The sequence below is a fragment of the Ursus maritimus genome, unplaced genomic scaffold, assembly GCF_017311325.1.
Source record: "Ursus maritimus isolate PB19 unplaced genomic scaffold, ASM1731132v1 scaffold_24, whole genome shotgun sequence".
Lineage (NCBI taxonomy): Eukaryota > Metazoa > Chordata > Mammalia > Carnivora > Ursidae > Ursus > Ursus maritimus.
In genome coordinates, this window is record NW_024424897.1 from 1,362,909 (window position 1) to 1,374,069 (window position 11,161).

Genomic DNA, 11,161 nt, shown 5'->3' on the forward strand with positions numbered 1-11,161 from the left:
GGCCAGCCCGGCTCAACCCACCTCTTTCCAGATCCACTTCCTCATGTGCTCATTTTCTGCAGGATAGTCCCTTGGTGTTGGGGAGCAGCCTGGGAGGACTGAGCTGAGAGTTAGTGTGAGTGGGCAGTTCACAAGGAATGGTGGCCAGACTGGCCCAGAAGACTTGTGCCCTCTCCTAGGAGAGGAGCCTGCCACCACTTTCCAATTATGAAGGCCTAGTGGGAGTTGGTCGTCTTCATGCCTGCCCCTCCCCATCCCAGTGTTCCCAGCCCAGACTTCACCTGGGAGCAGAAGGGGTAAACAATGGACTGTAAATGCCACGTTCACAAATGCCCCTGGGAGTTCACCCCAGAAAGAGAGAGCAGTGGCTACCCACTGCCCTGTGGGCTGAGTGCCCACCTCAACGTCAACCTCTACAAGACGGGTCAGAACCTGCCCCAGCTCGGAGTCCTGGCAGACACAGACGTGCCAGACTCCGTGATGGCAGCTACACGTCCAAGCCCAGGGGACGCTGGGCAGCACAATGTTGTGGTTCACACCCACAGATGCCTCTCTCGCTCACGGGTGTCTGGCCTTGGGAGAGTCTCCCATGGCCTTAAAGAAGGTGTACCTGACCTCTCCATCCGCAGACACGCTCAGGGACGCTTTGGGTCTCCTGACTCATCCAGAAAAGAGCTCTTGGCCCCTCTCTGGTCGGCACCTCTTTCCAAAGCCCTGGGGAATATGAGGGGGAGCTGCCAAGGTGGTGGGGAGGAGAGGTGTCTCGCTTCACCCTCACCCCCAGACTGATTGCTGTAGAGCCATCGTCCAGTCAAACCAACACACCCACGAACAGCTCGTGGCCAGGCGTGGAGGGAGGGGCCCCTCAAACCCTGGGGTGGGGCGGGCATCGCGCAGCTCAGCTGCTCAGAGGGAGGTGACCCATCCCCCGAGCAATCCAACCGCTCCCCCAAACCCCACAAAATCGCTCTAGGAGCGGGCTGTCTGCCCCGAGGAGGTGGCTTCCCGCCGGCCCCCGCTCCCCGGCTCTGGCCCAAGGGAGCCTGCGTCCAAGCAGGCCCCGGAGTCGGCCGGTTCCAGGGTGCACGAGGGAGGCGCGACGCGACTTCGGGCCCAGCCCCCAGGGCCGAGAGGCCCCGCACAGAGGTGGGAGGGGCTGCAGGCCGCGGGGGTCCCCCCCACCGACGGCGCCTGGGGCGGCGCGAAGGACGGACGGGGTCCGCGAGCGCAGGCCCTGGGGTGTCCCGCGTTTGGCTTCAAACACGTTGGCCCTCTGGCAAACCGCTGTGTCCACCCGCCTCCTCGCAGTGGCGCGGCCCCCGCCCCCCAGCCGCGGCTCTGGCCAGGACCTCAACACCGACGCTGCTGAGCCCGGCCGCCCGCCGGCCGGCCCGGCCCCGCCCCCGCCCGGGCAGCTTTACGGCGGAGGTCGCGCCGCGACGTGGGCGGCCGTAAAGCGCCCCGCCCGCGTCCCCCCGACGGAGCTTCCTCCCCGCGCCCTAGCGCTCCCCGCGCCCCCGGCCCACACCATGGACTGCCTCGCGCCGCGGGTCGACTACCTGGAGAGCTTCCGCTGCCCACTCGGGGGCCTGGCGGCGGGCAAGCCCCGCGTGCTGTGCCATGGCGCCGAGATCTTCGTGTCCACCGGGAGCGAGCTCGTCTACGTCTACGACCAGGAGGGGAGGCTGCTGACCGTGAGCGCCAGGCGAGGGCCCCGTGGCGGGGGGAAGACGGGGGACAGCGCACCCGGGCCGAGGGGTCGGGGCGGGGAGACCTGAGGGGGGGGGCCTGGTTCTTGGGGAGAAGCTCGTTTAAAGACTGGGTGCTGGGCTCTGGCTCCCGTCCGTCGTTCCCGCGGCTGGCCTGACGCTGCCTCTTCCCCGATGTCCAGGCTGTGTACAGGTTCCCTGGTCAGGTGTGGCACCTGGAGCTCTCGGCCCTCCGCAGGCTGCTCTACGTCCTGTGCGCCCAGAAAGGCATCTACTTCTTGTCGTTGGACCAGGCGAGCAGGTGAGGGGGGAACAGTGGGCAGCCCGCATGGGGGAGGCTGCCTCGGCCTCAGCTGAACTCCTCATTGTCTTTGGCCCTGGCCACACTACCCTGTTTCCTCCAACACCGGTCCTGTGCCCAGTGTGACCTATGTGTCCTGCATGGCCTGGGTCAGGTTTGCAGTGAGCACGCACCAGCCCTCACCTTCAGGGCTGGTGAGCTCAGGGCCAGCTCCGAAGGCTGGTGTGCCCCCAACCCCCAGCATCTGCATCCTCCAGCAGGCTCCTGCTCAAGGAGAATCCTTAGTAACTGCAGGGGTGCAGCGTGAGGCAGGATCCTGTCCCGTTTGGCCTGACATACCTTTTAGGTGGGTCTCTGTAGTTAGCCATCACAGCCAAAGCACCTGAACCCTGAGGCCGTAGGGGGGCCGATATTGAGGAGCTAGGTCCCTCCCATGCGCCAGTGCAGAGTCTAGACACAGGTCCGTGCTCGTTGCTGGCTCAGGACTTAAAAAGGTAGGGTGTACGATTCACAGACTAGAGCTCAGAGGTCTTACAGTTCTGCACTGATGAGAATTTTCCTCCTGAACCCCGTTTCTGGAAGCCTGGATACGTCCTGTTGTGTGTGTCCTGGGGTGACTGGTGCTGATGGCAGCAGTCCGCAGGCAGGTGGGAGGGAGGTCGTGTGGCAGGCCAGCTGCTTCCGGGTGGGCCTTCCCTACACTGCTGAAGGGCCGTAATGGGCACCAGCGTCACTCCCTGGGAAGACTCCAGGCCCAGGGTGCTCAGGGGCGCACTGTTGGGAAGAGAACTTATGCACATTCTGACCCATAGCTCCCTGGTTCTTGAAGGTCCGTGAACCAAGGTGATGGGGATGACAGGGACAGCGAGGACAGTGAGGACAACGAGCCCCCTTACGCTGTGATTCCTGTGGACCCAGATGCGTGCCTCCTCCCGGATGACACTCTGTGCACTTTCACTGTGGTCGATGACATGCTCATCACTCTGGCACAGGGCCCTGCCCAGTGGAAGTTACAGCTGTTTGAGTGCCCTTGTCCAGGGGAGGACGCCAGACCCGGAGGCCAGGTCGGCGAGGTGGAGTTGTCCACCTGCAGCCCCCTGGCTGGGGCCCTTGGGGAGCTCACAGCCCCCCACTTCCTCCCAGTGCTGTGCTGTGTGTCACCGCCAGGCAGCTGCACTCTGCACAGCTGTACGCGGGGCTCCGGGGGATTCTTCCTGGAACAGGCCCTCTTTGGGCTCCTCTTTGGAGTTGATGCCTCCCTTCTGGAATCACCTGTGATCGTCTGTGGTCTCCCTGATGGCCAGCTCTGCTGTGTGGTGTTGAAGACCCTGGTCACCTCAAGGTTGTCTCCTGGTGACCCAAAGGCCCTTGTCAAGATCCTCCATCACCTGGAGGAACCCGTTGTTTTCATTGGAGCCTTGAAGACAGAGTCATTGCCCGAGGACGCGGAGGATACACACCCTGACTGCCTGGTGGCCCTTGGTCACGGTGGCCGGATCCTGGCCATCAAGGCCAGCTGGGACGAGGCGGGCACTCTGGTGCCGGAGCTGCGGGGGTACCGGCTGCCTGGGCCTGTGCTGTGTGCAGCCTGTGGCAGAGGCGGCCGTGTATACCACAGCACTCCCTCGGAGCTCTGTGTCGTGGACCTGGCTCAGGGGGGGGCCCCCTGGAAGCCCGTGCAGCCCAGCGTGGCCCCGGGAGGCCTACCGTCTCTGCTGTGTCCAGCGGGCTTAGGCATCGGGAGCGTCGTCACTCTCTCTGTGGCATCCGAGGTGCCCGAAGGTACGAGCTGCTGTTTAAACCTGTGACGCCACAGCCTGTAGGTGGGAGGGGGTATGTGGAACTTTCCATGTGGCTCTCATCTGCGCAGTGAACTGGCCCATCCTCATCTCCCTGCTTTGTTCCCGTCTTGTGTAACCCTGACGGGCAGGCTTCTCCCCAGCTGCCATAGGCTGGCACTTGGTGCTTGTCTCGGGGCGAGGGGGTGCCTGGTGGTGTGTGTCCTGTGTGGGCGGGGGGGGGAGGCTGCCCCTGGGTGGCATGGGGCAAGGGCATCTCTCTGCGACAGGTGTTGTGTGGCACAGAGTCCCGGGAGGTTCAGATGGGTTTCCATCAGGCCCTGGCGTGTTTCCGAAGGCTGGGAGGCGTGCGCCCCTCTTCCTGCCACAGGCCGCTCTGCGCTGGAGCTCGCGCTGGATGCGTCTGCCCCAGACAGCGCCGGACAGGTGGAGGCCGTGTTTGCCCGGCGCACGTTCTTGTGGCAGCGGCCCACGGGGCAGTACTCGCCGCGGAGAAAGCGCTCTGAGGGGACGAGGCCAGTGTTTGTGCGGCAGGGACAGACTGCCACGTGTACTGCAGCGCCAGGCCAGCCCATGCTCTGTGCCTGACTGTTGAGCCTGCCACATCTCGGCCCGGGGCTCGGGGCCTCAGGGGCATTGGGCGTTGGGAGACAAGCAGATAGTTGCAGGAGATGGAGCCCAGGGGCGGGGACGGGGACGCAATGATGCTAGCGAGACCGCAGCCCCTGGAAAGGCCCCGGCGAGTGCGGAGCGGGAACGAGGGGTTTTGTGTGGTGCTCTTCTCTCTGCAAACCACAGAAAACCTTTGAAGGTCCAGCTGTACCTGGCTGACAAGGGGCCCACGTGGGTCCTTGTTTGGCTCCCGCTTGTCCCGTTCATGGACCCCGTCCCCACGTGGCACCGAGCTGCACCTGTGTGCCCGCGTTCTCCCCCAGGGAGGGCCCTTCAGAACGTGTGATGGGATGGTCGTGGGCAGGGGCTCTCCCTGGCCCCTGGTGCGCGTCTGGGGCTCCTCAGGGCCGTCTCCGGGCCCTCTCTTTCTCACCTGGCTGCTGGCCTGCCGATGACACCTGTCCTGTGCCTCCAGCCATTTGCCCCCCCCCCGCCGGTTCACTGGGCCCCATGGCTGTGCGTCTCCAGGTGGCGCCAGACTCTTGGCGCTATCCGCCCGGGGCCGCCTGCTGATGTGCAGCCTGGACCTGAGCTCGGAGCTGCTGTGCCCCGCCGAAGCGACTGTGGCCAGTACTGGGCAAAAGATTAAGGAATTGTTGTCTGGAATCGGCACCGTCTCTGAGAGGTGAGCAGGGCCCACGCTGCCGGTGGCTCGGGCAGAGGCGTCCTGGGTTGTGGCGTCGGTCCAGGCCTCTGACTGCAGTGAGAGCCCCAGACGCCACGTTGCCTGGCAGAAGGCTGCCTCAGAAGGTGGAAGGGATGCCCCCCGTTTGCTAGGCCCCACCGGCACTTTTCCCTGCTTGTGCTGGTTCTTTGGCCCTCCCCCGGGGCCCCTCTCCTCGGAGGGCTCTGCCTCCCTGTCTCAGCAAGGCCCCAGTGGCGTTCTCCTCTGACCCACCAGAGAAACTGGGCTCCCCTCCGCCCTCACCTGCCCTTCTGTGTGGCGCCCCGTGGCTTAGGGCCGGTTCCCAAGTGCCTGCCGCCGTCGGGGCACTGCTGGCACTGCCGCAGAGGAGCGAAGGGGCCCGCTCAGCACATGGGCGCGAAGGCACAGGGGCAGCCAGGCCCACTGCAGGCGCCCCGGGCCCACGTGGCCCTGATGGGGTTGGCGGCGGCCGGGAGCCTGGTGAGCGAGGCCGGGCCTGCTGAGTGTGGGCTGCGTTGCCTCCATCTTCTGCCTTCCGCGGCCCCGCCGCCTGAGAGGGGGTTGGGTCAGCTCCGGAAGGGCGGTGGCACAGGCGGGACCGGAGCGCTGCTCCCCGAGGCAGCGGCCTGCTCCTCACGTGGTGTAAGTCAGGGAGCAGGTTCTGGCATCTTCTGGTCCTGGGAGTAGGGGATGAGGGGCCCGCCACTGTGCCTCCTTCCCTCCCTCAGGTGCTACATTTGTTCTCCCCAGAGTGTCTTCTCTGAAGAGGGCAGTTGAGCAGCGGAACAAGGCCCTGACGTGCCTCAACGAAGCCATGAACGTGAGCTGCGTCCTGCTGGCCAGCCGGGAGGGCCCCAGGCCCATCTCGTGCACCACCACCGCCGCCTGGAGCCGCCCACAGCTGCGGGATGTGCTGACGGCCACCTGCCGGCTGGAGAACAACAGTGGCCTCGGTCTGGACCGGGGCTGGGCCCTGTGTGTGCGGGTGCTGCCCGGCGCCCCCCCCACAGACCCGGACGCGACTGGCTCGGCCACCACCTACACCGTCCCCGTGGACCGGCTGGGCCCTGGTGATCGACGGGAGGTGACGCTGCCCCTGGGCCCCGGGGAGGATGGTGCCCTGGACCTGCCCCTGACTGTGTCCTGCGCGCTCCACTACAGCCTCAGGGAGGTTGTGGGCGGGGCCCTCGCCCCCTCGGAGCCTTCTGAGGATCTCTCTCTGGATGTGTGCCCCCCCGCCGTCTTGCCTGAGCAGGACGGCATCTGCCTGCCCCTGAGCGAGCACACCGTGGACATGCTCCAGTGCCTGCGCTTTCCTGGCCTGGCCACGCCCCACACGCAGGCCCCTGGGCTGCTCAGCCCCGTGTGTGACCCTGTGGACACCTTCCTGGGAGCTCTCCTCGGACCACACAGCGAGCTGGGGGGACCCGCGTCCCTGCGGGCCAAGTTCCTTCCCCCGTCGGTGGCCACGATCAAGGTGTCCGCAGAGCTTCTGAGGGCCACTTTGCGGGACAGTCACTCAGGTTGGTGCTGTGGGCTGGCTTCACTGTGGCCTCAGGGCCTGTGGACACGGGGCTCCTCCCTCTTCCAGGCCCCACCCAAGCTCACCGTGGCGCCGCTGTCCAGCAGGCACGTCCCTGGGCTGCGCCACCCTACAGTGGCTCCTCGCCGAGAACACCGCCCTAGATGTCGTGCGGGCCCAGCGACTCTCCTCGGTCCAGGGAGTGGCCCCAGATGGCACTGACGTGCACCTCACCATCCGAGAGGCAAGCAGGGGTCAGCCGTCCGGGGAGAGGCTTCTCCGAGTGGCATCCCCGAGCCTGCTGTGTCTCTGGGCTGCTTGAGAGGAATCGGATTGTTGGTCACCACCTTGCAGAGGTTTCTGACGTGCACTGTCTGAGTCCTGGCTGTGCTGCAACAGCCTTTGCAGGGCTGTGGGGTCCCTGTGGGGACCGGCCTGCCCTTCACGTGTGGGCCCCCACCCCGTGCACTGCTGGCGTCCGTGGCCGGCTGCCCCAGCATGGCCTGGCCATGGTTTATACCCCAGGGGCAGCGCGCACCGACACCAGTCCCTGAGCACCCAAACCCCTGCCCTGTTGCAGAAGCCGCTGGGGGGGTGGGGGCGCCGAGATGCCATGGCAGACTGCCGGTGCTCTAAACCCCTCGCTCTCGCACACCCCTCCCTTCCCGAGGTGCTGCTCGTGGCCGGCCCAGGGTCATGTCCAGCAACTCTTACGACCCAGCACTGGGGACTTGCAGAGCTGCCCAGGCTGCCAGGACACGTGTCCCTGAGGTGGTGGGCTGGCCACTGGCTGCCGCACAGCCTTTCAGGCCAGGCCTGCGTGTCTAGGTTGGGGTATCCCTGGGTCCTGATTCTGGGTCCTGATGATGGCTCCACAGGCGCTCTTGGCCTCATGAGCACTCACAGCCCTAATGCGCCCCAGGGTTCTGGAAGGAAGAACCGCCATTAACAGAGGCCTTCCCAAAATTTCCGGGCCCCTGGTGCCAGTCCTTGCATTCTCTGTGTGGAGAAGGAGCCGGCACGCCCTGGCCTGCGGCCTGTCTGCCAGGCTTTTATCTTCAGCGTGCTGCGGCTGGAACTACCTGGAGGGGGGCGGGGGGAGCAGGCACTTGGCCAACTGATCCCCCAGCCCACTCCCTGTTTCACATCTGAAACCCTGACCCTGCTGTTGGGTGACCCGGCATGCCCGGTGTGGGATGTAGGGGTGGTCCAGGCATGGGCTGTCCACGGTGGGGCAGGCACAGAGTCACGTGACCAGAGAGTGGGTGCTGTGGGTCTAGATTCCAAGGGAATAGGGTTCTCCTGGACCCACGTTCCCAACGAGCCGCTCTCGATTGCTGGCTGGTCTTTCTGATACAAATTAATGTGGGATGGGGAGACCCAGGCCTGGGAGCAGGGGCCCCCAGGGCCTCTTGAGGGCAGGTGGAGCTGCCCTTGGGGTGGGGCGCTGTGCATGGGCAGTGAGGCTCGTCCTGGGTTGCAGGTGGCCGTGACCCCGCTGTGCGCAGCAGGGCCCATGCAGACCGTGGAGATCCAAGTGGAGAGCTCCTCCCTGCGTAGCCTGTGCAGCACGCACCACGCGGTCATCGGGCGTCTGCAGGTACGTGGGCCTGCATGGGGAGTTGGGGATGGGGGGTGCAGGGAACATGGGACTGTGGGGACCGGGGCCGCCTGCATGGGGGTCTCAGGACCGTCCCTCCTCCTCCCCTCTGTTCCCATATGTTCGTGCTCTGCAGTGGCTGCTGTCAGCCTTACCTGGGAGCTTACAATGCACATTCCCAGGCCCCACCCCAGACCCTGAGAATCGGAGAGGCTGCAGTCTAGGCTTTTAGGCTTTGATGAGGGCCTGGGTGCTGCTGTTCTAGACCCACCAGTGCGCCCAGGCAGGTGGGTGCCACTCAGGAGCCCGAGGCCCCCGTGGCTGCCTTGCGTGGCACCGTGATGGGCCCCGATGCGGCACACGTAGTTCAGGAATGTAGTTCCAAGTGCCTCCAGCTGTTAGAGGAGGCTCTGCCCATCAGGGACACCCAGCCCCCAGGTGGTTCCCGTTCCCTCTGCCCAGAGGGGTGCCTCTTAGACTGAGGTCTTTCCCGTCCGGCTGTCTCCAGACCCTGCCTAGCGTGGCGGCCAGGAGGCACGTGGTTAGCATGATGCTGGGGGAAGGAGCGTGTCGGCTGGACCCCCAACAGGGAGGGGGAAGTTAGTGTCCTGATGCTACCATGACATCCATAGATGGGGCACAAGCAGCAGGAATTCGGTGCTGGAGGCCGAGACCTCTCCACAGCCATCTTCTCCCCGTGTCTGCACGTAACTGTCCTCTGTGTCCTGATTGCTTGTTGTTAGACTTGGGGCCCACCCACCTGAGCTCATCCTACCTCGTTCCTGTGCAAAGACCCCGCTTCCGGGTAGAGTCAGCTGCTGGGGGCTGCACTCCCACGTGAATTTGGGTCCTAACAGGGAGGGCTGCAGATGTGCCCTTGACAGGTGTCCTCACGTGGGCTGCAGACCCCGGTCTGTCCTCTATCAGCTGACGCCCTGCTCCCTTTGACGGGAGTACCTGCGAATCAGTGTGTGTTCTCCTGGCCACTCAGAGTTTGGGGGACCCTGCCAGATGTGCAGTGTCAGCCACAGAGGCCTGCGGGGGCCTCACTACCTAATCCTGTCTGGGAGCTTGGATCTGAGCCCCCAGGAGCTGCCTGGGCCTCCCCCAGAATGCGGGACAAGAAGCGGCCCCATGGTGGGCCACGCCAAGATGTGCCATGGGGGCAGTAGGCACCAGGCCTGGGATGAAGAATGGGAGATGGGGTGGTGGGAGGTGGCTCCGTGGGGGTGAGCAAGGAGGCGGGCAGCAGGGGGGCAAGAACTTAGGAGAAAGTGACTTCCAAGTCCTCCGTGGTCAAGCTAGGGCTGGAGTGGAGGACAGAGGGGCCCTTGGAGGTGGGGGCACTGTGCTGGAGGACAGGTGCCGGGAGCCCTGAGCACCAGCTCCAGGTGGCGTGGGGGGAGCATCGTTTCCAACCACCTGTCCTTTGTCCCCCGCGCCCCCGCCCCCAGAGGATGGTTGTGGAGCAGGCCACCCAGAGCTCCAGCCCACCCGACCTCCGTGTGCAATATCTCCGCCAAATCCACGTCAACCACGAGGTGAGGCCCCTCTGGCTCCTGTCCCCGGGGCCTCCCACCAGCCTGGTCAGTGAGGACTGTGCCTGGCTGGGGTTCTCAAGGAGCCCAGCACAGTGGGGCCTGCAGCCGAGAGTCGGGGCCAGGGCAGGTGGGTGCGCCTCCTTCTGTCTCTGGCCTTCACTAGGACCCTCCTGTCACCTGGGGAGGGGGCCTGGCTGCATGTCCCTTGCACTGCTAGGTCACCTGCCACATCCCAAGTAGGATCTGTGCATAATGGGTGTCCCCCAGAGGGGCCGTGCCCAGCAGGGAGGCGAGGGCTGACCTCTTGCTGCCTGCCCCCACCGGCAGACGCTGCTGCGGGAGGTGCGGACCCTTCGAGACCGGCTGTGCACGGAGGACGAGGCCAGCTCCTGTGCTACCGCCGAGAGGCTCCTGCAGGTGTACCGGCAGCTCCGGAGCCCCAGCCTGCTCCTGGTGTGACGCCAGGTGGGCCCCGTCCTCTCTGGGTGCTCTCGGGGCCTCAGCCCCCTCCCACAAGCCAGGGGCTTTTGTGGTGTTATGGGGAGAAGCCCAGGACACGAGAGGCTATTTCCCAGCTCCGGACCCTGGCAGTGGCTGGGGGGTGGGGGGAGGCAGGTGAGCTGGGCCGCTGCAAGGCACACGGGCACGCGACTGCCCTGGGGTGTATGTAAAGCGCATTGTTCGCACGCATCCGGGGAGGTGGGGAGGGGGCGCCGGGCTCTGCCCTTGCTCCCCCGCCCGCCCACGTCATTCCTTTCCCCTCGACAGCTGCCCGCGGCTCCCCACCAAACCTGGTCGTGCCGGGCAGTCTCTGGTCTGCAGTACTGGGGCTGGAGCAGCGACATCCCTCCACCCAGAAGTCAGGCCCCGGACGCGGGCTCCGGGCCCCAGAGTGGCCTGCAGAGGCCACGGGGAGAGTTTCCGGGATTGAGACTTGTGGGTTTGTGGCTGTGGCCATTGCCCTTCCCACCGCCCTACTGCCCGCTCACGCACGCACAGACCCTCCTGGCCCCCTTGGGGCCCCTCAGCCCTGCTTCTGTGCAGCTGCTGAGGTCACCAGCTGGGACGGCGCTCCCTGTGGCTCCAGCACTCCCCAAGCAGATGCTGCTGGCCGGGGCGCCTGGCGCCCAGCACTGTGCATTGTTTTCAGGGCTGCGCAGGGGGGCTGCGGCTCAGCTCCACTCTGGTGCTGGTGGGTTTGGGGGGTGCCCCCCGTTTGGACTGGCCGTGGTGCTCTCCTGTGCGTGCGGGAGCGCGAGCTCCTCTGCTGCCGGACAAGTCTACTCTCCGTGTTGAGCTGTCTCGGCTTCCGGTGTGTGTGTGTGTGTGTGTGTGTGTGTGTGTGTGTGTTTGGGCAGAGCTCTGGGCTGA

At 65.5% G+C, this 11,161-nt stretch overlaps 1 protein-coding gene across 3 annotated transcripts; it reads left to right on the top strand.

The window, feature by feature from the left end:
* Nucleotides 1-1,447: 1,447 nt before the first annotated feature.
* FAAP100 (FA core complex associated protein 100) lies at nt 1,448-11,089 on the top strand. 3 transcript variants are annotated; one of them, XM_040640024.1, is made up of 10 exons: nt 1,448-1,694; nt 1,892-2,010; nt 2,840-3,792; nt 4,950-5,106; nt 5,878-6,650; nt 6,754-6,893; nt 8,133-8,249; nt 9,704-9,790; nt 10,118-10,255; nt 10,559-11,089. In XM_040640024.1, the coding sequence occupies exons 1-9, from the start codon at nt 1,530-1,532 to the stop codon at nt 10,247-10,249; spliced, it is 2,643 nt and encodes an 880-aa protein (XP_040495958.1). In that variant the 5' UTR covers nt 1,448-1,529; the 3' UTR covers nt 10,250-10,255; nt 10,559-11,089. The 3 variants fall into 3 exon arrangements, with proteins under 3 accessions (XP_040495958.1, XP_040495957.1, XP_040495960.1); XM_040640023.1 differs by having other exon boundaries at nt 10,118-11,089; XM_040640026.1 differs by having other exon boundaries at nt 6,757-6,893; nt 10,118-11,089.
* The last annotated feature ends 72 nt before the right edge of the window (nt 11,090-11,161 follow it).

Coding starts and splice junctions, on each gene's coding strand:
- FAAP100 (XM_040640023.1), top strand. CDS start 1,530: ATGGACTGCCTCGCGCCGCGGGTCGACTACCTGGAGAGCTTCCGCTGC. Junction 6,894..8,132: donor TGCACCTCACCATCCGAGAG/GCAAGCAGGGGT, acceptor CCTGGGTTGCAG/GTGGCCGTGACCCCGCTGTG. Junction 9,791..10,117: donor AAATCCACGTCAACCACGAG/GTGAGGCCCCTC, acceptor CCCCACCGGCAG/ACGCTGCTGCGGGAGGTGCG.